This window comes from Lepisma saccharinum, chromosome 16 (genome assembly GCF_977018435.1).
Source record: "Lepisma saccharinum chromosome 16, izLepSacc3.1, whole genome shotgun sequence".
Taxonomy (NCBI): domain Eukaryota; kingdom Metazoa; phylum Arthropoda; class Insecta; order Zygentoma; family Lepismatidae; genus Lepisma; species Lepisma saccharinum.
Window position 1 is genome coordinate 465,387 of NC_139244.1, and position 27,061 is coordinate 492,447.

General features: G+C 36.6%; 1 protein-coding gene across 11 annotated transcripts in view; it reads left to right on the plus strand.

The window, feature by feature from the left end:
- The window catches only part of LOC146000180 (protein turtle-like), a 327,541-nt gene that overhangs the window by 260,370 nt on the left and 40,110 nt on the right, over nt 1–27,061 (plus strand). For 8 of the 11 annotated variants that reach the window (XM_083137521.1, XM_083137526.1, XM_083137525.1 and 5 more), the window contains 9 exons: nt 972–1,259; nt 4,506–4,696; nt 6,123–6,341; nt 7,518–7,789; nt 15,473–15,645; nt 20,395–20,454; nt 21,420–21,500; nt 24,800–24,985; nt 26,539–26,766. In XM_083137521.1, the coding sequence (XP_082993647.1) occupies nt 972–1,259; nt 4,506–4,696; nt 6,123–6,341; nt 7,518–7,789; nt 15,473–15,645; nt 20,395–20,454; nt 21,420–21,500; nt 24,800–24,985; nt 26,539–26,766 (1,698 nt within the window). The remainder of the gene's footprint in view (nt 1–971; nt 1,260–4,505; nt 4,697–6,122; nt 6,342–7,517; nt 7,790–15,472; nt 15,646–20,394; nt 20,455–21,419; nt 21,501–24,799; nt 24,986–26,538; nt 26,767–27,061) is intronic. The other 3 variants (XM_083137528.1, XM_083137530.1, XM_083137531.1) reach the window with 3 other exon arrangements.

Sequence of the window (27,061 nt, forward strand, 5' to 3'; positions counted from 1 at the left end):
AAGAACACAGAATGGAAATAAGAAAGTCTTTCATGTAACCTTTCCTTTCATGTAACTTTTTATTTTTCTTCTTGGTTTGTTTTATGTCACATATTCATTTTTATCACAATACTTCAACAGTCTTTGTCGGGCGCATTGCAAGATTTATACTGAAAACAAAATAAATATTTTTTTCTAGGTTATTAATTTACAAGACACATATCTACGCTTACGATACAAGCAAATGTTCATTTCATAGTGTTCCTCTAATTTCTCACTACCATTTCATTAGTACCCTTTTCCCTGAACATATTGTTGACATGTATAAAATATTTATTTTAGTATCTAGCTTTGTGGCCTAGTGCATAGAGTGGATGACTTGTGATCTAAATGCACGGCCATGAAAATAGGTGGCTGGGTAGAATTGCGAGAGCGGGACAAAAGTCGCTCGTTCCCGCGCACTGTGTGGCAACATCAACCGGGCTGCATTGCCTACTTCGAGCATCAGACCGACCTCTCTCCGGGGTACTTTTGTGTCATCCCTGACCTTTCGAGCAAACACTGTCAGTTTGTATCACATGGATTACAGAGACCAACTCTACAACGAGGTCTTTTATTCTCTTAAAATCTCCGAAAACATGGGGTTGTGCTCCGATGTGGCAACATCACGAACTTCTGCCACCTGCCTAATTTCATGGCCCTGCTTTTAACCACCAGAGATATCAGATTTGAATCCTGGCCTGGGACTGAGTATCCCTTTATCCATTTCATTACAGCACAATTCTTTAAGGCAGAAAAGCAACGTAACATGAGAAAAATACTAAAACTCTTATGAAAATTTATGCATTTACATATGAATAGGAAATTCTCCACACAAAGTCTCTTAAAAAATCTTGAAACCTTTGTTTTGGGATTTTCACTGTTGTGAAGTGTGTGCTTACATTTTCTGGCTTGTTAATACTTAAAAGAGTATTTTCTTTTCTCCCCACCAGGCGGTGCTGTGATCATGGTTCCTCCTACCAATCAAACCAAACTCGAAGGTGAGAAGGCGCAGTTTTCTTGTGAGGCAAAAGCTCAACCAGGGAATGTGACCGTGAAGTGGTTCCGCGAAGGGGTTCCCGTCAAGGAAGTGAGTGCCCTGGAGACTAGGGTCACCATACGTCGCGATGGCACTCTCACCATTAACCCGGTCAGTGCCGACGACACTAGCCAGTACCTGTGTGAGGTTAGCAATGGGATAGGCGAGCCACAAACAGCAGCGGCCTATCTCAATGTTGAATGTGAGTACCAATTGAATTTTAGCTTTATAATTGTATCTTTGCTTTCTTTTGACATAACGTGGGGTGGTTGGTAATTGGTTGTTTTTTATTACTTTTTCACTTATTGGTACAGGCAGATTAAAGAAGTTGCCTTGTAGGGTGATCACTTCCCCCCACCCTATTAAAGAAGTTGCCTTGTATGGTGATCACTTCCCCCCACCCCACTCCCAAGATGCCTATATAAATTATCAATTAACATATGTGCAACATGGGCGGAGTTTGAGCTTTTGCTTTGGGGGGGGGGGAGCAGACTCTGGGAGAAGCATATGATGTACCTGAGGGTTATTGAATATCCCCTACTTTATAAGGGGTCCGGAGGCCTTCCCGCGGAAATTTAAAGTTTAGTATATTGGTTGTCAAGTTTTAAAAGAAGCAAAACAGTACGATTATTGCATTTTGCATTTCATTATTTTTTTATTGATACAATACTCATATTACTTTAAAAAAGTTACGGTACAATAATAAGCTTCAGAAATTTTAGAAAAATTAAATTGAATAGTTCTTTTGATGCCTCAGCAGTAAGTGTTGACTCAACACAAAGTCATTTTACATTTTTCTTTCTTCAAACTGCACACATCAATCAAATCCTCTAAGACCTGCTATTGCGGTGCAATTACCGCACATACCATCATGCCAAATGTCAAGATTTGCGGTATGGCTTCATAACAAAAATGTAGTAACTGAACTTAATCATGTTATTTTTTTCGTCTTCTTTAAGTTGGGGGGACCAGGCCCCCCCTGGTCCCTCTAGAACTCTGCCTATGATGTGCAAATTTATATTTATCACCTATAACAGCTCTTGCTCCAAACAGTAAGCATAGAATAATGAAAATTCACTAGTACAAATTATTACAGTTCCATTGTGATAGAACATGGATGTCAGGTCTAAATTCTCATTGTTGTGTGTATAGTATGTTGCTACTATAACTTACATATAAATAAGATGCTTGGAAAAGGGGCTACCATAATGTGGTAAAATATGCATGAAAATTAACATGTTCTTATTACACTGTATTTGAAAGAATTAACCCTAGAAGCTAAGACTTCGTTAAAGTGGCGATGCGTAAATACAAAAAGGTATCCCCCCCCCCTTTCTTACCCCATGATGTGCTAGTCACACTCAGTACCTTCAATTGGCCTTGAACTGTGGAGGGAGTGATACTGTCTGGGTTGAATTGCTGTCCAGTTTATAAATTATTTGTTATTATTTTATCTAAGTAGTCATTCTGATGAAGTATTATCTTTAACGTAAGCAAATTCCCCACATCTACGAGGCGTATTTGGAAAGTAAGTACCGAAAGGGTGTAAGAAATAAAGTAAAATAGTTTTCTACCTTTTTTTTATTTGCATTGCATTCTACAGACCTTAAACAACTTTTCTACGTAGTTTCCACCATTTTTCAAGCATTTGTCATAGCGTGGTACTGGTTTTTGTATCCCATTGTCATAGAATGTTCCCGCCTGTGATGAAAGCCATCCATGCACTCCTACTTCGACGTCATCATCCTCGTCGAAACGCTGACCACAATATTTGATATTCCAGGTGATCTGTCACATTTTCGTAGAGGACTGTTTTCTTGAAATTTGTGGAAATTCCATGGAAAGCGACGATATTGTGAAACGTCTGTTTTCACAAATTTCCACGTCGACCGCATGCACCAAATTCTCAATCACAACACATGGCTGACCACTCCTTGGCTCATCGTAAACTGTCTCACGACCTTCTTTAAACATCAAAAATAAAGACCTCTCACAGTTGATGGTGGATGTCTACCGGTTTCACGTTTCTTGCATTGAGAAAATGAATCATAGACCGGACTTCACAGTTGGTGGGCCGATTGATTTTCTTGAACATTTCAAACGTTCATAAACCTACAAAGGAAAAGCATGACCTGCTCCCACGACTGCCTGTGGCTTACTAACGGATAAAGGACATCAGCGAGGACTCACATGGTCGTGACTGCAGCGCTACAGTAGCAATATTTGCAAACGGTACTTACTTTATGAATACGCCTCATATTTGTTGTTTTGACTAGGAAATCAATTGTGTTTGGCAAAACAAAACTAAAAAAATGTGGCTTTACTGCTTTACGCAACTCATGGCACAACATCCATCTTTCAAACTTCCGAATAATCTGTGATAACCATGGAAGAAAAGGGAATGACAAAAATGTTTTCCAGCCACGTTCCAAAGCAATATGTGGAGATCACCAAAGAAATTGCTGTTTTAAATGTAACTATGAATGCTAAATTATGTCAAAACTTTTTTGTTTGTTACTAATACTATCAGAAACAAATTATGTAATTAGCCCATTTTGATTGTCAATGAAACTCTTCCTGTAAAGCAAAAGAGTAAGGTCTTCAAAATGACTATGCCTTAGCATTAGTGTTCTCGCTTTTCCACCTTAGCGCTCGAGGGTTAAACTTTCCCCAATGGTATCAAAACCCGTACTGCACCAAAATACAAACTACGAAGATAAGCAGGCTCATATCCCACAATTAATCCTTCTCTTTCTAATGCTCACAACCCCTATCGGTGTGATATGATAATATTCCTATTGACCCTCACAATAGAAACCCCTCCTCTCAATTTCCTCCACCTTGTGATAAGGAGCTTGAATAGGCCTAGAAATTAATTTTAATATCCTTTAATTTCACACAATCAAATTAATATTTCAAATCTATCCAATCTTTCTTTTATTTGTAGTACTTGCAAATTTTAGCTTTGTTTCAACGATTTTTGGCCTTGTTTTCACGAATTTTAACTATGTGTACTTAAGAAATTTCACTGTGTCTACTTATTGCTAATATTATGTCAGCATCAATTAAATAAATGCTTTGGACCATTATTCTGATTTTATCATATCAAGCCAGTGGACAAAAGTTTGTCAACATTACAGTCTTATTATAACACCATTAAGCCTTGTTTCCATGATATGAAAAAACTCAATATGCTGACCAAGGCAGAAATTTATTTAATTATAAAACATTATTACATTTATACTTGGTACAGAGTCTGAAGAAGACCTTGCTAGAAGGTTGAAACGTTATGTTTAGTTTATGTTTTATAATAAAAGAAATTTCTGCCTTGGTCAGCATATTGAGTTTTTTCATTACAGTCTTGTATTTAGTATTAGAGCTTTTCATTGTTTGCCAGTATTCGGCTTCATCCCCCAAGTCAGAGTTCCCATAATTTATTCTCTTTCAGATCCAGCTAAGGTGACGTTTACGCCCACCATCCAGTACCTGCCCTTTCGCCTGGCAGGGGTGGTGCAGTGTTACATTCAAGCGAATCCTCCACTGCAGTACGTGACATGGACGAAGGATAAGCGTCTGCTGGAGCCTTATCAAACCAAAGATATTGTTATTATGAATAATGGATCATTGTTATTTACAAGAGTAAGTGCTTCCTTCTTTGAATTGTGGTAAAAACACTTTAACATGGTAAGGTAAAGTTCCCTGTGCATACAGCACCGTGCCATGAAGACACGTTTTAGGGAATTTGGGGGCAGGGCCACACACATTCTCGATCTCAGCCATTTTGAAGGTAATGTGATCAGCACCATGCTCTGGCTGCCTTTACCCCACAGGTATCCATTGATTTGAGGCTGGGTGCCACTTTATGCAGGGACACAGCTGGAAAAATTCCAACCTTAGATCTCCTACCCCTAACAGGATTTGAACCTGGGTCTCCTGCATGGAAGTCAGACGACCTACCGATTAGAACACCGCAGCTCTACATACATTCTTAGTATGAGATGCCAGGGGTCCTGGGTTCAAATCCCGATCTAGGCATGGATGTTTGTGAGTGTCCATTCATCAATTTCATCATATCATCACTCATCCCCATGTTCGCAAATTAACCAAAAACGGCACAAAAAATAAAATAAAATAAAAGTAAAAACGAAGTAAAATAAAGCAAATCAATCCGTCAATATTTGATATATTTTTTAAATGTATAGTGTTATGAGAACATAAACACCACCTTATACATTAATAAGAGCAACGTTAATAATCATCTTGATTGAAGAGATATGTTAAAGTGCCTTTGTATTGATTGGTAAACAATGTGGTGATCAATAAAATAACCCATTTGATGTGTGGTCTTTGTTTTTGCCTTTCCTATTCTTGTCCAGAAATAGTGCTTGCTGTGCCTTCCTGGCTTTTACAAATAGTGCACATCTCCCTATGACACTCTTTTGTTTCTTCAATTCACTGGATTTACTTGACTGCTAGATCCAGTCAAGAAAGTATAAACTACAGCATGTCCAGATATTATTCACCCCATAAATGTTGTACATAAAAAAAACTTTCTATGCAAGTGGAGTAGAGGTCGTTAGTATTAACATGAAGAACATCTCAAGAAAATTTCTTTCATGTACTTGGCAACACTCTGTACCATCATGCATTACGGCAAGACAGTAAAACACTGAAAATGGCGATGGTGCAGGAAAAGTCAATGTGTATGTTGTGGTTGTGGGAAACAAAATCTATAATTGTTCAGTTCCGTTACAGGAAAGATTACAAGAAGGATCACAATCACTGAGCCGTTGGTTGAAACAATTCCAGGAAACTGGCAAAAGGGGGAGGTAGGCCAAGTGTTCCAGATGTAACCGTTAAAACGATACAAGAGTAATTTCCACTCAGGCTGTCCATGTACAAGGTTATTAATAATGCACTAAAGATTCTTTGAGTCAATGAATGCAATTCCTAGAAACTATGTTTGTTATGGGGCGAATAATTTATGAGCACCGTGTATAATTATTTCAGTCACTGCACGAGATCTTGTTCGCATTAGTTAATGCCTGTTTTCTCTTTCCTGCAGGTAAACCAAAACCATCAAGGGAAGTACACGTGCACGCCGTACAATGCCCAAGGCACCACCGGCTCCTCTGGGCCGATGGAAGTTTTGGTGAGGAAGCCTCCCGTATTCATTATTGAACCAGACACCATATACCAGAGGAAGATTGGAGACAGTCTGGAAATGCCCTGTGAAGCACAGGAGGCCGAGGGAACGCAGAAACCCATAATTCAGTGGCAGAGGGTAAGAGATCTACTCTCATCATACATGTAATGTAATGGATGACCCTTTCTGTAAACACCCAAATGCCAATCTCACTTCCACATAGTACACCCTGGACTGCATTGTGCTGACTAACGAGGCTCTGGCATCTGGACTTACAGCCAGTATAATCCTCTGTGTGTTTCAAATTAATTTTGACAGTGAGGGTTTTTAAATGCCACAACTAGTTGCTTTCTTAGAAGACGTAAGTGAGTTTTAATAAGATTTCTGCGAAACTTACAGGTCTATTCATTTCTGTGCGAGGATGTTATTATTTATTGAATCAAATGCCTTAGTAAATTTAAGAAGTACCTGGAACATAACTTATCAACTTCCAGCAGTTTTTTTATTTAAATCTATTTTCTATTATTTTAACAAACTTAAACTTGCTTGTATGTTGTTGTTTTTTTTTTTTTTTTGCATCATACATATATATTTTATAGAAAGCCTTTTCTTGTAAACAGCCCTGTAAAATATGTGAAGAGTTTGATTAAAGCAAATAAAAAATATATGTAAATATACATTTTTCTGTTTCCAATACTGTGGAAATGTTTGTTGAGTGTGTTAATGAAATTATAATAATTTCAGTAACCTTTCTTTCAGTTAAAATAAAACACTCTGGATGTACTACATAATTGTAACTTAAAATATTTTTTATAGTCTTTTTAGCTGAATTTTGGTAATTTTTTAATGATAATTTGCAAAAGATCAGCTGTCACGTTTATTTACAGTTTAATGATAATGATATTATTTACAGTTTAACGTGATTAGTATTTTTGTATTATTCTACACAAAATTTTTATTTTTGCCTATAAAGATTATTGAATTTTAAATCAAGATAAATTGAAGTGTGTTTACAGTTTCCATATTACATTTCACCCCTTCTTTTCCGTTCAAAATGTTGGAGTAGTGTAGAACCTAATGAACACAATTGAATGATTACTAGATTAATGTACTTTCAGTAAAAGTGATTCTGATAGCTTGAAATTTCTTGTGCAGATTACTCTATAAATTATTTCTTTAAAGTGGTTTAAATCAGTGATTTTTTTATATTTAATTCTTTAGCTCGATTTAAATGAAACCACCTTGTCACCTTTTATTGCACCATTAAGTTAATAATAACAGAAGTAGCTAATATTTTTCTCATTGCCTGTTTAGAGAGATGGTACGCCCCTGCAAAGAAACAGGGTAAAGATGACTGGTGGCAACATCACCATAGAAAACCTCCGCCGGACTGATTTTGGCTACTACCAGTGCGTAGCATCGAACGAGGTGGCCACAATCGTCACCGCAACCCAGCTCTTTGTGGAGGGAACAAAGCCACATGCACCCTACAACATATCTGCAAATGCAAGTATGTTTGCAGTCACCTTGTCCTGGCTGCCAGGGTACAGTGGAGGCCCGGACTACAGACAGGATTACGCTATATGGTGAGTCATGGTATTTTGTTACATTATTTACACTTTTTGTCAAGCAAGCAAATGTTGCATTTCATTTGCTGTGAAATGTATTCTAACAACATTCTAGATGGCGGCAAGTGGTAGAAGTGGTGCTGATCGTTGTCCTGTTTTCAGTGTTTTTTCTCAGTTTGTCTTTAGTTCTTGTGTACTCGTGTCTCTGGTGTAGTGTTTCCTCCACTGTATCAAAGGATTCTGATGAACTACTATGGTGGAGATGTGCAGAGAGAAGTTTTTCGTTTTCGGCACTCGCGGCAACAGTTGCACGTGTGTTCGCCATGGCTTCGCCCAGCAGCAGGGAACAGCACTCGGCAGGTAAGGGGACCCCAGTCCGGTACTTTCACCTCCTTTGCGTGGCCTTTATCTGTGGCGACGTACAAATGAATCTGGGACCTGTGAAAACTTTTGCAAATTTCTCTGTGTATTACCAAAATACACAGAGCATTAAGAATAAGCTTGCTGACTGTGCTACTTTTGCGTATGAACTCATGACATATGACTGCCTAAGATTTGCTGAAACGTGGTTAACAGAAAATGTCCGTAACAGTGAGCTGCCTTTTGCAAGCCATTTCAACATATATCGAAATGATTGTGAGACTTGTGGTGGGGAGATATGATCTGTGTTAACTCAAAATGGCCAAGCAAAGTATGCCATGACTTAAAACGGAACTGTGAAATACTGTGGGTGGAAGTTTCAGCATCTGGTGCCGTAAATCTTCTCCTTGGCTCTTTCTGCAGACCGCATAGAAACAGTCCTTTGTATCTCCTGGAAGAATGCCGTGATTCTTTACTTGCAGCAGTTCCTCAGATAAGGCTTTCCTTCGACTCCTTCCCTTGGAGCCTTCTTGAAGATGGAACCGTCGACGATGCAGCTGACCTATTTACAGCTGTCATTCATGCTGCAGTGAACGACCTTGTGCCTACAGGGAAAATAGCTTCTCGTAGATTTCCGTGTTGGTTCGACTCCGAGGTGCAGGATGTACTGGCCAACAAAACACGAGCATGGCAACTTTGGAAGAACTTCCCGAGTGAACACACGCACAACACCTTTGCTGCTCTGCGACAGCACTCAAAGTATCTTCTTTGTTAAAAAAAAAAAATACAAGGAACACATACACAATATCACTGCAACAATCCCGGAAAAAACAAAAAACTTTTCTAATTTAATATACTCAAGAAAAAATAACAGTAAAATTCCAGCTGAAATTACATATCCTAGTGAAAGTGTGATGGGTGACCGAAGGGCAGAACAACTCTTCAATTCTTATTTCCATGTTAACTTCTGCCTGCCGTCCTCCCTTGCAACATTGCCAAACGTAAGGCCAGTCTGTTCCTCCTCTCTAACGATGCTTACCACTACCCCCAATGAGGTAAAAAATCTCTTGTCATCTCTTTCTGCTGGCCATGCTCTAGGACCGGGTGATAAACACAGTGTTCCTCAGGAAAACATTAGAATCCCTGTGCTAAATCCTCTGCATTCTCCTGAACGGATGTTTCTCAGAAGGTGTCTTTCCTCACACTTGGAAAAAAGCCAACATCACCCCGATTCACAAAAGTGGTAACAAAAATCTTGTTTCTTGTTACAGACCAATCTCCTACTATCCCCTCTGTCCATCATTTGTGAAACACATAATGAAAGACAGACTCTATAAATTTGTTTCTCCTTGCTTAAGCTCAAACCAACATGGTTTTCTTCCTGATAGCTCCTGTCTTACAAACTTGTCTGTTTTTCTCTCGCATGCTATGAAATGTATTTCAAATAATTCACAATTAGATGTAATATATTTTGATCTGGCCAAAGCCTTTGATACTGTTAGTCATAGTTTTCTGATTCACAAATTATGCAATAGATTCAACATTCATGGCAAATGTCTAACCCTTTTCATAGATTACCTTAGCGATCGCTAACAACGTGCCGTTCTTCCAGGAACTGCATCTAGGTTTCTTCCTGTTCTCTCTGGAGTTCCACAGGGTAGTGTTCTAGGACCTCTCTTGTTCATATTATTCGTCGACGACCTTGCCGACCACCTCACAGCTCCCACTAGTAATTACCTTCTTTTTGCGGATGACTGTAAAATTTTCAGAGAAATCTCCACTTACTACGATACTCATTTACTACAGAATGACATAACAACATTTACTTCCTGGTGTCTGACATGGGGCCTTACATTACATCCTGAAAAGTGTACTACTCTCACTATCTCTCTCAAGCAGAACCAGTTAAAGTCATCTTACTCCATCTCTGGCAATAACATCAAAGCAGTATCTTCTCACAAAGACCTAGGCATTGTTTTCGACGAAAAGCTCACATTTCAGGAACATATTACAGGCATCACTAAAAAGGCAATGCGTTTCTTGGGTTTACTGTACTGTTTCATTGAAATTAGTGACATCTCAGCCCTCACTTTATACTTGAAGTCATTCATTTCCCCAATAATAGAATACTGCTCTCCCATCTGGTCCATGGCTTGCCCCACTCAGCTCTCTAGAATCGATTCAGTCTTTCCCTTCTTCCTGGCTATAGTTCGTTATAGGGTTCCCTCTTTACGCAATTTTTCATCTCCGCTTCTCTTGTCTTTTCTAAACTTACAGACTGCATCTCAGCACCGTTTGCAGAATGATTTGAGTTATTTATACAAAATTGTCAATGGCAAAATTTGCTGCAACACAGTCCTTGAGGAATTCCACTTTTGTGTACCCATGCGTACAACACGCAACACAAGCTTATTTTACACAAAAAAAACCAGACTGCAAATTCAAAAAAGATCTCTCTTTTACAGACTTGCAGCACAATACAATGATCGCTCCTCAAATATTGATATATTTTCCTCCAAGTTTGCCTCTTGGTCTTCTATTAGAAGAATCCTTTGTAAATAATATCAAGTAGTGCCATCTTTTACTTATTTTTTTTGTTAATTTGCTATTCATTTTTGTGTTATTTTGTTACTTTTAATTATTATTATTATTATTATTATTACTGTTATTATTTTGCTTTTTCAATGATTGCCAATTTCTGTGTAAAATGGCCTCCTGTGCTGTATCTGAAATTTTCTCAATAAATAAATAAATAAATAATTAACTAAGAATGATTTAATCTTCCGTGAATTATTATACTTACCAAAATCAAAATGTGCAGAAGCCCTCCCATTTTTAGAATAAATTATTTCTAACTGAAGTTCAAACCATAGCTTGTATACATATGTCAACATAGAAAGCAAAAAGAAAACAGTTCAGTTTTCAGCGTTGGTTCTGATTTTCCACATGACGCTTTCCACTAACTTGGAAACCAGGGAAAATCAGAAAAAAATGTTTAACCCATATTTCCAGCATGGATATTCATCAGGAATTCTGGGAATTGTGTGTGAATTTTTCTGTTCGGATGCTAATTGCCATAGACAGACAAATTATATATTGTTTTACTCAGAAGGAACCATAGATTCGGACTATATAAAATTTATGCACATTCTGCGTATATATGGAGGAAGGGGGGGGGAGGAAACTGAAAATTCCAACATTTTTGAAGAAAAAAATTAGGGTTTCGTCCCCCTCCCCCTCCACCCCGACAAAAAGTGCAAGACATTGTAACAATACACATGAAAATAATCGCTGGAGTGTTAGGAACAAAAAAAAAATTGCACTATTATCATATGATCAATAAAACACGACTTGTAGGCCCCCCAAACGACATGTCTGTGCGCCACTAGCCTCAACCGACTCAAGCCTCGGATTGCAGAGTTATCTTGAAATGCCTGTATATTGGAGGCTAATTGCCCTAGAAGGATGAATCGAGTACCGTTATATGCGGAATGAATCATAGATATGGACTACATACAATTTATGCACATCGAGTGTATACAGGGTGACTGGTAATTAGATGTATTCCCTGAAAGGGGTTAAAGTAGAGACAATTTGCAATAAATTTGACCATATGATACCCCATCCGAAAATTAGTAGTTTTCGAGATAATCGAGTTTCTATTGTTTTTTCTAAAAATGACAATTTTCCACATAAAAAGATGAATTGAGAAAAAACTGATAATTGTAGGGAACTTATTTAAGCGTTTTCTGATAGCTAACAAACAAGTGGTTCGTTTAGAAAAAAGTTTTTTCCAAATAACAATCACATGTAAGTACCGGGTGGGTCTAAACTTACAAGTGATGATAAAAAAATGCACTCTTAGTTTACTTGGCAACGTATTAATAACAAAAATGGTATGACACGAACCGTACAAATTACTTAAATTACTTCCTTGAGTCATCAGCTATGCAACAAGGTACAAATGTTGCTAACATTCACATTTGTGTACAAGAAATAATACTTCATTCATCTTCATGTGTATGGAATCAATGAACAATACAATTAAAGAACATTACACGTCTTGCTCAAAGTGGGCACCTCCGTTACGAATGCAGGCACGTAAGTTTTTACGGGTCATTTGGTCTCTTAACTCGTGATGTGATGGTGGCCTTGACGTGTTGACCAGCTGTTAAGATCCTCTCCCTGAGCTCTTCTTGCGAGTTTACCGGTACCTTGTCATGTGGCTCCAAATGTAAAAGTCGCAAGGCGTCAAATCGGGGGATCGAGCCGGCCAGGGAATCGGTCCGCCTCGGCCAATCCATTTCTTTGGGTACTTTTCATCCAGCCACTGTCGCACGCCCAGGCAGAAGTATGGATGGGCGTAATCAACAATCATTTCATCGAGCCATTTTTCCTGCCCCAAATTTTAAATGGCATCATCTTATGAACATTTTTTGAGGATCGGGATGGCAATGTTGTTGGAGGATGTGCCTCTAGCTACAAGACGTGACATGATTTATCAGCATGATGTCTGCCCAGCTCGATCCCCCGATCGATTTGACGCCTTGCGACTTTTACATTTGGAGCCACATGACAAGGTACCGGTAAACTCGCAAGAAGAGCTCAGGGAGAGGATCTTAACAGCTGGTCAACACGTCAAGGCCACCATCACATCACGAGTTAAGAGACCAAATGACCCGTAAAAACTTACGTGCCTGCATTCGTAACAGAGGTGCCCACTTTGAGCAAGACGTGTAATGTTCTTTAATTGTATTGTTCATTGATTCCATACACATGAAGATGAATGAAGTATTATTTCTTGTACACAAATGTGAATGTTAGCAACATTTGTACCTTGTTGGATAGCTGATGACTCAAGGAAGTAATTTAAGTAATTTGTACGGTTCGTGTCATACCATTTTTGTTATTAATACGTTGCCAAGTAAACTAAGAGTGCATTTTTTTATCATCACTTGTAAGTTTAGACCCACCCGGTACTTACATGTGATTGTTATTTGGAAAAAAACTTTTTTCTAAACAAACCACTTGTTTGTTAGCTATCAGAAAACGCTTAAATAAGTTCCCTACAATTATCAGTTTTTTCTCAATTCATCTTTTTATGTGGAAAATTGTCATTTTTAGAAAAAACAATAGAAACTCGATTATCTCGAAAACTACTAATTTTCGGACGGGGTATCATATGGTCAAATTTATTGCAAATTGTCTCTACTTTAACCCCTTTCAGGGAATACATCTAATTACCAGTCACCCTGTATATGAATACAGGGGGAGGGAAGGAACTGGAAAATTCCAAAATTTTTGAAGAAAAATGCCCCTTTCCCTCTCCGCCCCTGGACAACAAAGTACAGGATATTGTCAAAATACACATGGAAATGATCGCTGGCATGTCTGGAACAAGAAAATAATTGCACTATTATCATACGAGCAATAGAACACGACTTGTAGCCCCAAATGACATGTCTATGCACCACTGACTCGGTTTCAAAGGAAGCCACCATTTTCCCACCATTTCCCCCTTTTTTATGGAAGAACAAAACGTGCAAGAGTCTTTATGGTGCAGAATATGTGTTAACAATAATGTAAAAGAAGAAAATTGCAAATCCAGCCAAAAATAGCGACATTATAACGTAAAAACTACGAGCATGCTAGAGGATCTTGATCGAGATGCTCGGGATGCAAAAGGTTAAATGTTGCTGGTATGACTTCCATCGGTTCTAAGATATAGCCTTTATTTTGAATGTGCCCTGCTCCTTGCAAACCCCACGAACTTCCACTGATTGCTATATCCATGCTTCCGTAAAATAGTGTAATAGAATCCTGATTTTTTGTTCCCAGGTTTTTATATTTTCCCACATTATACATTCAGTCTCCATAGCCCCAGTAAAGCCAACATAACAAATTTTCCCAGCTTTTACATTTTCCTGTATTTTAAGTCTGTTCATCTTGGTCCTCTGAAAAACATAAAATCGAGGTTTCACTGCACTGTATTTTTATTCCATACTTTAGTGACAATAGTGTAATGACTTTTATACTCACACACACACACACACACACACACCCATGGTGCAACAGCCTGTGAGGACCAGGGCCTACCTTCCAACTGCCAGCCTCACGCCCACATGCCCCAGCAGAGGTGGATCAATTACTTTTATACACCTGTATGAATTCACTCGTGTGTTCTCTGTGTAGGTTAACACATTAATTAATGTAAGTTTTGTAACTTTTCTCTGTTACAATTATATTTCCAACTTTCTATTTCATTGCCTTTTAATTTTTCATAATTGTAATTGTGTACTAATTCCCTTGATACACTAAAAATTGTTAAATCTAAGTAACCTGTCTCATATCAGCAACTTGTACTTATTTGAACGGCAGTAAATCAATCAATCATTTGTTTTGATACATTTCACACGTCTTTCCCAAGAGCTATGAACATAGTTTTATAATTATTATTAGCTTTATGTAATTATGATTCAAAGATTTAAGGTAAATAATGTATGGTTTTATGAAGAAATGTGAACATGACTGGGAGAATTGGTGATTTAATTGGAATTGATATCTTTCCAATATTGATATCAGCAGAGTACGGATTTATATGTAGTAATAATGCGCTATATATGTAAATACATATTTAGTTATTTTCACCAAAATATGGAGTTAAATATGGACTTAAAATTGTAAAAATTAACCTTTTTTCATAATATAAAACACTACACGAGCTACATAAAATACAGTTTCGGCATTGTAACTTTTACTGTGACTGTCTTGAAGAAAAAGCAGAAGCAAATACTGTACTAGTAGGGAGGGTGGGGTAAGCAATGGCTGCTCAAACAAGCAGGAACCCTCATTCTCTATTGTTGACAATTGATTGTAAATAAAGAGGAATTTCAAGTGTTTTTAAAATAGCAAAAGCAAATAGTTAGGAGGTGTAAAATTGAAAACAAAATATATTGTTCGGATGACATAAAACTTGTAATTAACGCAATTGGAGGGTGTGAAAAAGGTTGTAAACTTTCATTTGTTTAACTTCACTTTAGACTTTCAGTTATTCGCAAGAAATTCACCCAACTCTTTCGATCAAATGGGGACATGTAGTTATTGCGCGAATATGGAGTTTATGTTGAGAAATGTTCTGAAATATGGAAATAATATGTAAATATAACTACAATATGTAAAATATGAGCCAAACCCTAATATATTACAAATATGGAAAATAAAAACTGCCATGATTCACAAAGATAATAGAAAATATAATTGATTTCAGCTTCATACATAAATATGTATTTACACAGAAGTCCTTTCCCTGGTAATAAGTCTCTCTCCATTTTTGTATTCCAGGTACAGGGAATCCGGCATGACAGACTGGTCAACCATACCAGTGACTCCATCTGGTAGCACTCAGGTCACCATCAACCGACTGTCTCCAGGGACAAGCTACGAGTTCCAGGTGGTTGGGAAAAATGCTTTGGGAGACGGAATGTTCAGCAACATTATTCAAGCTACAACCAAAGGTTAGTACACTAAGTATTTTCTTAAATACAATAAATAATATTCAGTTCCTTCAGGTTTAATATTCTTCCTAAGGTCTTTTAAGCCAAAGTAGACAATTGAGGACTAAAAGTGGTAAACGTTGTAAGTGCCAAAAGCAAAAGTGTTGGGAAATCACATCATTCAGCACATCAGCCCGTAAGAACGTTCACATTAGTGCCTCTTTACATGCCCTTTGAACTACTTAGAGGGCTACCAGCTACATTTCACGTTTACCACATTATAAAGCATGGCACATTTCACAGTTTAACGTGGAAAACGGTGTTTGAATTATTGTGGCACTTACAGCGTTTACCAATTTTAGTCTTCAATTGTGAATTATTTATCTTGGAGACGATTGAGAATTCTATGCCTTAATATGTAGCTTATAATGAAGGGAAAAGAGTTTATGTTCATTAAAATTGCATTGTTTCATGTGATGTCTCTTAGCATGTCATGGGCCTCATTGCAAGAATTGAGCCAGTCTGGAACAACTTCATGATTTTCACCCTTCATATAACACAGTCGAACCTGTACAACTCACCGTAATGAACCTGTTCATTATCTTGGCAGATGGACAACAGAATGCAATATCTTGAAATACAGGGCCTCCAAGAATCAATGGTGGGGTTTCATGAGGTCTCTATGAAGTATGTATGATGTGTAATGTATTGAAAGTGCCTTTTTTTAAAATTCATTCACTCAAAAATATTACGAACAACATTAGTAAGTTTCAATATGCTCACCATTAACAGCACAACACACGTCATAGCGATATTCGGTTTCAGTCCATGTCCTTGCAAGAACGTCTGGTGTAACACTTGCAATTGCTTGTCCGATTGTTTCCTTGAGATGGTCAGCATTTTCAATTCTTTCACTGTAAACCTCATTTTTGACATTGACCCAGAGGAAGAAGTCTAGTGGAGTAAGGTGTACGCAGTGGAGATTATGTTCGTTTCAACAAGAAAAGAATGGGCCAAAAATCTTGTTGCGCATTAGGCTGCACCAGGTGTTGACTTTAGGAAAATGTCAAATGTGATTGTGTGTCACGTGTGGATTTTCAGAGACCCAAATTCGACAATTATGCCAATTTACTCAATGTGGCCTTATCCGAGAACAGGATATTTTCAAGAAATTATGGTTCATCGTCAAGTCTCTGTATCATGCTGCTTAAAAAAAAAAAAAAAAAAAAAAAATCAACAACAATGACAGAAAATGAAAACACATGAACGCAATCTTTTTGAGTGACTGAATGAAATAAAAGCACTTCAAATCCATTACACGTATTACACACTTCACAGAGACCTCATGAAATCCCACCATTAAGTCTTGGAGACCCTGTACTTGGAATGTTGTTTCATGATGGTTGTGGCACTAGGAAAATACACTTAATTATAGCCATGGTGGGGTTACTACAGAGTTCACACAAATTTGGCATGATTTAATTACTTTATAATCCTAAATCCCCACTGAGTTTATTGCTAGAATAACTTGGAAGTGCTTTATTAGTGAAGAACATTCATATGCTTTATAAAGGAAAAGTTAATTTTTATACTGATTCAATATTTTTTTTCTGAAAACTCTAGTTTTGGGTAAAAATTGCTGCATTTTATTTGTAATTAGAATAAGTCTTTCTTGGTAGTCAATGATGGAGATTTTTCTCGTAATAAGAATCAGGTCAGTTCCAGAGAAGATGAGAGGAGTGTTAACCTCTTGAGAGCTAAGAAGCCTATTTGATATTCCAAGAAAATCTTCCACATATTTGTATTTGTAATACTTTTTTGCAACATGAATTTCAGATTGAGTTATTTTTCTAATCTTAAACATTTGTGTTGAGAGGTGACACTGTGTTCTGGCACTTTTAAAACACGCCTACTACTGTCCAGTTCATGTGACTGTACTTGGGTGCTATCCAGATGTCAAGAATTTTTTTCTTTTTTTGTATATGTGTATCATCCAACAATGTAATTCTATTTTTTCTGTGATAGCATTATTTTATTGAAATGTCGTAGTTGTTGGGATTTTTCTTATTCCACATTGCCTTTCTGCCACTTTTGACTAATCATGACAATGAAGATGAGTAATGAAGATGAAGATGAACATCTTGGTCTCCCCCTTGACCTTATTCCCACTCCTTGTGCACTGTCCGCTCTTACTGGCAAGTCTTTCTGCATCCATCCTCTTCATGTGTCCGAACCATCTCATCTGTGCCTGATCTATTCTGTCCTGAAGCTTCACCACACCCACTGTCTGATGGATGTCCTCACCAGTGGCGTACGCAAGGGGGGGGTTACCGGGTTTAAACCCCCCCCTTGAGCTTTTGAAATATTATGGAAAATGCTGTAGAAAAAAAATAAAAATAGCTAATTTATCAGTCAAAGATCTGCGACAATAATAATAATAATAATAATAATAATAATTTGAATTATTATTCCCATGCAGCATGAAGAAAAACACAACATTCCAAACACAATCTAAGCGGCCGCAAAGTTCAATTTTAAAATTTTTCTTGCAAAAAGTCGCGCAGTGACTCTTGCAAGAATTGTGAAAATTCCTTGCTTCCTCGCAGTGTGCCGACCTTATTGCAAACGTTCTTCCCGGTACTGATTTCACATCCCCTTGTGAACTCTCAAGTGATGCTGAATCTACATCCACATCATTAAATAATGTTGAAGAGGTGCTTATTGAATCACCTAGAAGTGATAAATGTGTTGGAATGTCTATAAACTTACTTTACAACGAAAACATAGACTCAGTAGAATTTAGCAACATGTATTTTCGCACTTCATCATCATCATGGGCGAGTTCCATAGGTAAAGGTAATGTAAATTCCCCCGTGCATACAGCATCGTGCCATGAAGGCACACGTAGTGGTGTGGTGGGTCCCAAAGATTCTCGATCTCGAACTATTTTGCAGGTGATGTGATCAGCACCATGCTCCGGCAGCCTTCATCCCCCAGGGTTGCTCTCATGTACCCATTGCTATGAGGCTGGGTGCGGAGACAAGGCTGGATAAATTCCAACCAATTCCGGGAATCGAACCCGCATATCCCACGAAGATGTCAGACTAGACCAGCGCGGCTCCTTGAATAAGTTTTATATTTCGATTATTTCAATAAATTTAATATATTTGCTTGTTTTTATGGATTTTCTTCACACTTAAAATGTCTCACTTATCATATACAAATAACCGTTGACTAGACAATTATTTTGTAACAAAGAAACAAAAGAAATGTAATTTTGTTCTATTTCTTTCATAAATAGCAGCTACATTAGTAGTAATTATTAGTAGTAATTAAACTAATTAATTAATTAATTATAAGAATTATTAATTTATTATTATTATTAATTAAAGTATAATAAAACAATGGTAATGTGAATTTGTAGAAAGTTTTCGAAATAACACCCCCCTTGATGAAATCCTGCGTACGCTACTGGTCCTCACTCCTTATTCTATCCCTTCTAGTCTTCCCCAATATACTCCTTAAGAATTTCATCTCCAATGCCTGCATCTTTCTTTTGTGTCTATCTGTCATTGTCTCCATATGTAATTATTGGTACAAAGTATGTGTTGTATATTACCTTCTTGCATTTCATTGATACATCCCTGTTTGATATTAATCTTCGAACACTTTGATTTAGTCTACCACCCATTTGTCCTCTTCTGTTTACCTCCTCATCTATTCTTCCACTTCTCTCAATTATGCTTCCAAGATATTTGAAACTCTCCACTATCCTCGACTCTTCTGTGTCCATCTTTATTCTTGGTTCATTTCTGTCTCTGTTTCTTGTTGTTATTAGCACCTCGCTCTTTTCTGCACTGAATTTCATTCCTGCTCTTGTGATTTCAATAATTTAACATAAATATGATTTATTATAAGGCCATTTCACAGAAAGTGAGCCTAGATGTTCCGACAGAACGGTGCATAAAACACAATTATCTATTCATGCATACAGAGTGATAAAAACTAATCAGGCATATCTTGTAGTACTAACTGTGAGCAGTCTGGAACGTGTTTTTACCAATTTCACTTGGATGTGGTAACCAACAGAGACACCTTGAGAGCACTGTAATGGTCGGGACATCCAGGCCCACTTTCTGTGGAATGTCCCTGTATCATACTTGCTTTCTAGTACATTGATATCACAGTTTTACAGTTACTGGTAGAGTAAGGATGTAAAATGTATTGATACTAGCAGATTATCTTCAGTATATAATGGGAAACAATTGATGGAGACCTTGTATTTAATGAGCTGACTGTGATAAGTGTAATCAAGGAACTTTATACATATATACAGTAGAGGAAACGCTCACAGATACTGGAAAAAATGAAATTAAAAAAAAAAAAATTCAGTGTCTGATGTGTCTTTCCTATTACCTTCTCGTTCACTGTTTAGCCTTCTGGCTGCACACACACATGCACACATACATTGTAGTTATGGTGGAACCTCGATTACTTGTTCCTGAATTGTAAACTTCCTAGAAGTACACACAACTTCTTTTTTTTTTTTTTTTAAGAAAAATAACATGTTAAAATGGAAGGTTTAAAAAAAATGAAAATGCACGTAATTGAGATTTTACTGTTCTGTCTCTAATGTTACATATAATAAATATTTTTTTTTCCTTAAGTGCTGTTTGTTGCCATAAAGATGTTGGTTTGTTTTTAATTGTTGTGAATGTAATGCATTGTGTGGTGAGTGAAATAACATTTGGTCCTTTCTGGCTTCAATAGCTGGGCCTACTGAAATAAGACCTGCAGGAACGCCACGGGAGCCCGCTCCAACTGAAGGCGGTAAGGAATAGCCATAGCCATGCACATTACTCTGATGAATCTTGTTGTACTTGGACATATTTTTTGTAGTTGGTTTTGTTTTATTTTCGTGTAAGTTATGTGGTGATATAATCTGAATTTATTTTGCAATTGTTAGATTGTGCTTGCATTTTAGTTCTATGTTCAGATAAGCTGATGTTCTCGCCTGCTTTCAAATTTATACATGCTCCATCAAGCATCACATAAATAATGCATTTTACACCTTTTATGGACATATTTATTACAGTAACATTTATAATTTACCTACACCTCAGTTTCTTTTCACTATGCATCAACTGAATCAAAGAGACGTTATCAGAAGATTGACAAAGAAAGGAATTTAAATATATTTCCGCATATAAATATATTGATACAGTGCATATTGTTGTTTCTGCAAATTCATGCAAATTAAGAAATAAATTATGATATTTCATGAAATTAGTAGCAGAAGTTTTCATTTTCTGGCTGCTTGACAAAATAATGTATATATTTACATCGTTATTTTAATTTCTATGTTTAGTTCTTTGTACTTAAACTGCCGAAAAAATGCATTGTAGATTCTCTAAGATCATCTCTGTGAGGTTTTGATTCGGATCAAAAAACTCTAGGCTGTTTACAATACTTTCAATATTGCATTGTAATGTATGCATAAAAGAAAGCAGGAAATTATACAAATCAACGGCCCTCCCACTAACAAGCCATCACTTTGCAACGAACAGTTTGAGGATTTAGTTCACAGCAAGAACACTTTGTAGTGGTCAGATCTAATTTTTTGCTGTAGTTCCAATCCTTTGTTCATAACTGAACTTCAAGCAAAAACTTTACATTCAGTTTTCTTGAAAGAAAATAACTAAGGCTTGAACATTGAGCTTAATTAAGCATGGCATTACTTAAATGTTTTTAAATGTAAAGTATATGTTTATTTTGCTATTTTATTTTCATTACAGACATAGATAATTATAGTTTAGTTGTGTTTCCAACCGATTCCACAGGATCAACAATTTTTCCTACCATTCTACGACCACGAGGTACATATAACAGTTGGTTGACATTTTAACTCTGTACCCGTAGAAAGTCTTTAGAAGCTCTTAGATACTTCAGCATTGCTTGGGGACTTTGCACTTGCGGGGCTTCTGTTATTCTCCAGTGGATATTTATGAATACAGGGTCTGAGGAAAATGGTGGCTTGTACTTTAGAAATTTGCACGTGGCAGTAATGAAAATTTTTTCACACACAAATAAATATTTACAGGGATATTACAGTGGGAATCCTTTGCTTGCAGTGTAATATCATAGATATAATGCAATGTTCAAGGATGTAAGTGACACTCTACAACAAATAGAAATAAATTGTACATGGCAGTCTTCAGAGCAGCACTGGTCTAATTGGTAGGGTGTCTGACTGCCATGCAGGAGGCCCGGATTCGATTTGTAGAGTGGGTGATCTAAGGCCTGAATTTTCTGGCCTTGCCCCTGCATAAAGTGGCTCTGGGGCTCAGCCAGCCTCAAATCAATGGATACCTGGGGGCAACCCTGGGAGGTAAATGTAGCTTCGTGGTACAGTGCAATGTGCATGAGGAATTTTACTTTTTACCTTACCTTTACACTAGATTCTTCACATGAAAAATCATCAATAATGATTCCATTAGTTCCTTCATTAGAAAAAAACATTCGGCAAGTTTTAACACACAGAAATCTAATGGCAGTCCAGAATATCCCTATATCATAGATGATTTTGTCATGTTTCATTATTTTATATACAGAGAAACTTGTTTTTGTTGTTCTATTAATTTCAGAAAAATGAGTATTTATTTACTACCGCATCTCTCATTTCTCAAAATTTGAATTCATTATTTTGTTTGGTTTCTCTGTTGATAAAGCATCTCATCTTATATTATGCAATTTCCTCTATTTACTTACATAGTCACATATACAGTAATAATAATCATTTCTAAATTTTCCCCATGTTGCATATCAACTTTTATATTTGATTTGAAATTATGAAAAAGTCTGAAACTACTAATTGCTTTGTAATGTGTAGTGTTTACATACACACTCATTTACATTTTAATTTAGTATTAGATATCAGAAATTTGATCACAGAATAATTTTATTTCAATTTGTATTTTTTTTATTTAGCATCACTTTTCTGCTACATTTAGCTAATCATGATGATGATTAGATGAAATTGATGAAGGGAACATCATGTCCTGGCCAAGGTTCAAAGCTGGGAACTTCAGTCGCAATTTCATCATATCACTCATCGTCATCTTTGCGTTTAGCCAAAAGTGGCAGAAAAGCGAAGTAAAATAAATCAAATTAATCAATCAATCAATATAATTTTCCATTCTCTGTTCTGATTCAATTTCATTCAGAAAAGGATTGACGATTTCCATGTCACACGTACACCTTTGGATGACAAATTGAATCATTATATTCAGAACGTTTTAGTTTACTTTACTCAGGTTCATACGTTATTTATCCATTAAACACTTTCAAACAAGGCCCCAGATTGGTTTTACGGTAGGAGCACAAAACTGCACGGTGCATGAAGCAAATTTTAAAAAGCAAAACCTCTCTTGATAATTTGATTTATTTCATTCTGTTATCAAATAATGCTTCATCATTCAATCTCTCCACTTCTCTTCTGTGACCATTACTTTTCCATGGTTGTAACTCTGTAAATATGTATTCCAAGCCCAATGCATGCAAGTCCCGGCCACCATTTTCATATACATCCTGTAGAATCACATAGTTATAGTAGCAATTTTGGGTGTTCTGTAGACAGTTTATTGTACATATTCTCTCTATTGTTTTTAATAATGAAATATTTACTTTGTGTCCCACTACTGTTGTTATTAAATGAGGCAGGAAAAGAGTAGCATTATTTTAATTAAAAATGTTTTTTTTTTTAGTGGCGTAACAAGTTCCATAATATTACTGCTGCTACCTGATAATTTTTGCCTTCTCTGTTTCTGTAATTTCCTATTAATTAGTGGTGCATTCAGGTTGAGAACAGCTACAACGGAAAAATGACTTATTTGCACTATCTTCAGGTAATAGGTTAATATTACATGTAGTTCAACAAATACTGAGGCATTGAAATTGGTTATTTAGACTTGGAACTAGTTCAGATAAATGATCTATTCCAACAAACTTGTAGCTTTAGAACATCCAACTTCTTAGATACTGTGTATATATCATGTTTATTGCAGGTGGACTTGAACCTGGAAGACATATGAATGACATTGATATCTGTTGTTTAAAGTAAAAAAAAATCTCAAAAATTGATGCACATTTATTTGCTAATAAATGTGAATCAATAATGCATATCTTTGTCAAATTTAAAGCCACTGTAATTTCTTGACTTGTGACGTCCAGTCCCAAACCACTTTTAGTCATGATTTAGAAGTAGTTAAGGTGCTTTCAGGTCCTAATCATACAAGTTGGTAATTGTAGAAGGAATGATTACTTTAATTTGATCTTTATACGTTTTACATGGAAGCTTCATGCTGTTAGAGAAATGTTTAACTGATTTTGTCAATGAAATTGAATTACATGCACTGCATCTTGCATGATGCATTAGGAACTTTGGCTACAAATCATTATGTAAGAATTATTTAATCATTACATAATAGTTGACATCAACTCAATAATAATATATTACTACATGACAGGCTTAAAGTATTCTTCACACTTATGTTCAAGACCAGTCGAAAGATGTAGGTACAGTAGTAATAGTTGACATTTTTCACTAAATTGTACTAGTAAAGTTATTATCATACAAACAATAATGACACATGAGGCTTCATAAAAGAATGCATTAAATCTATGCATATTGTTTATAAAATTGTTTCATTCTTGCTTTGCCACAGGCAGCAAATAAAATAACTGAAAGCAAGAACTAAAAAAATAATTATATATTTCATATGAATTTGTAGTAGGTTTGCAATTATTACAGAGTATATTCAGTGATAAACAAAACATTAACTTGCATTTTGTTTATTATAATTTCCATGAACATCTACCAATTCTTTATACTGTGTGTCAATTTTCTTAATTGGTATCAAAAGGTGCAAGAAATCTGTTGTGATATTTATAAAATGTTGTTCTCATTCTTAAAAAAATTGCTACTAACTAATATGCACAATGTAGTTGGATTATAAACAATTAAGATATAACCCAACCCAATAGAAAATATATTTCTACTCACACAAAACAACCAATTTTAACAAATCAGGAAACTTCTTTTTCTGTTTATTACAAATTTAGCTGTCATAATCTGTGTATTGAATATTTGTTGCAATATTGTATACTTTTTTTTCAGGTCCGAAACCTGGTCCACCTCGGAACCTCACGGTCATAGAACTGGACAATGGTTTCCTGATGTCCTGGCTGGCGCCGCTCGAACGCGCCCACCTAGTCCAATATTATGTCATCAAGTACAAAACTGATGCCCAGTGGAAGACTCTGAATAAAGCTCAACTTCGGCCTGAAGACACACAATATTTGGGTACAGTATTTTCAGTGGGAATTTTAAATGTAAAACAATGGAAATTTGATGCATGAAAAAACAAATTCTATAAATTGCAAATTCATCCGATTGTAACTCTAAAATCTATCTGATGCCTTGAGTTACACATTTTAAATAGTAAATAAAGTAGAGAAATATTGCAAAGTGTTCAATGTAAATCTCCTTAAATGATTAGTCTTATCTAACGTAACACTTTTCTAGTTACTGATCATGTAAGAATATGGCAGAATTGTGTAATTAATTACAGGCTATTTATGAAAATATAGGATCAGTGAAATTATTGGAAATTTTACTGGCATGCCTGTATCGGCCAGTACTGATTATATACCGTTACTAGGCTGATATATATTGTTACTAGGCTGTCTACAATAAATGAGACAGGGGCCTCACCAATGGCATAGTGGTAACATCATCACCTCATAATCAAGGGGTCCTGGGTTCGATACCAGGTAGAGGCACATGACACAATGGCTCGGATCCCACTTTAAATTGTAGTTTCAGTCCTGATTGGCATTCTGTGCATAAAGTGGACTTAAAACAACAATTCAATCAATGAGTCAATAAATGAGACACAGGATGATGCAATAAATTGTCTAATTGTAAGTGTCTGCAGTATACTTCTTCTGCGGCATCCTATAGATCAGACACAGCATGATGCGATAAGAAGTGGCAAGTAGACACAAAGAGACAACCGAGGATAGTCTTCATCAAAAGCATTTTGTATACTGAGTGGGGAGCGATTTTAACTTGTTACAGTCAGGCAGAGGTAATATGTCACCAGATGCCTTGCCCCGCATGAGAAGCGAGGAGTGACCCTTTCCGAAGACACTCTCTTCCACGTAGTACACCCTGGACTGCATTTAGCAGACTAAGGAAGCTCTGGCACCTGGACCTGCGGCCAGGATAATCCTCCCTAGGAATTGTGTTTTGTTGTCCTTATGTGTTTGCACCTGTCACTTCATCCATCTCATTGTATCACCATAGTTGTGATTAGCCAAGAGTAGAAAAGTAACATAAATTAACATAATTCAATGAACAACAATGCCATGGGACCCCTATTTTACGTTCTCGATTTTACATTTTTCTGCATTTTACATTCAATCTTGATGGGGTCCCAACATAGCAAAATGTCATAAAACTTTCCTCGATTTTATGTTTTCCTGCATTTTAATTTTTTTTCAGCTTAGTTCGTTAAATAAGCATAAGATCGAGGTTTCCACTGAACTTATTCTAAAACTACTGAAGGCGAGAGAAGAGGTGTTCTCTCAAAACATAGTGTTAGAAGTTATATAGTTTACTCTCAAAACATAGTGTTAGAAGTTATATAGTTTAAAGCACTAGACAATGGATAATGTCCAATTAACATTGCATGTTAATGTAGAACCATTGTCACAACAGAGAATTATAACAATGCCTGGCCACATGTAAAGAAAAGCTGGTACATTGTGCCACACCAAGTTCGATCTATTGGATGACCAGGCTTTGAGAAAAATAGCTTTCTTGTACAAACTGATTCTGATTTTCTTCCACAGTCAAAAATCTAGTTGGAGGGAAGACTTACTACTTCAAGGTGTATGCTCACTCTGCCAGGAACTACGAAAGCACCGAGGAGGTCAAATACTCGGTGCCGGCAAGGGTCAAGCACAAAGCCATCACAGCTGGTGTAGTTGGAGGAATATTGTTTTTTATAGTCGCAATAATATTGTCAATATGCGCTGTTAAAATTTGCAACAAGCGAAGGCGAAGGAGGCAAGAAAGAGGTACGCCTATGTTTTAATTGTTTTTTTGTTTTTTTTAATATTTGTTAAATTATAATGGGTGCACTTTGTTTACAGTGTTTTAAAGACTCAAGTTCTCTCTACCATCATGAAATTAGCCATGGTGTTGGGGTGTCTATGAATAATAACTCCTCCAGCTAGGAAGATGTACATGTGTGCATTTGAGAAAGTACATAATTACTGCAGCCCCAAGTACACATGAATATCTTATCAGGGTGAGTCCTGACTGGGAATTCCTTGGATTCTGAGAATTCTTCATGAATTATTGGCTCCGGGA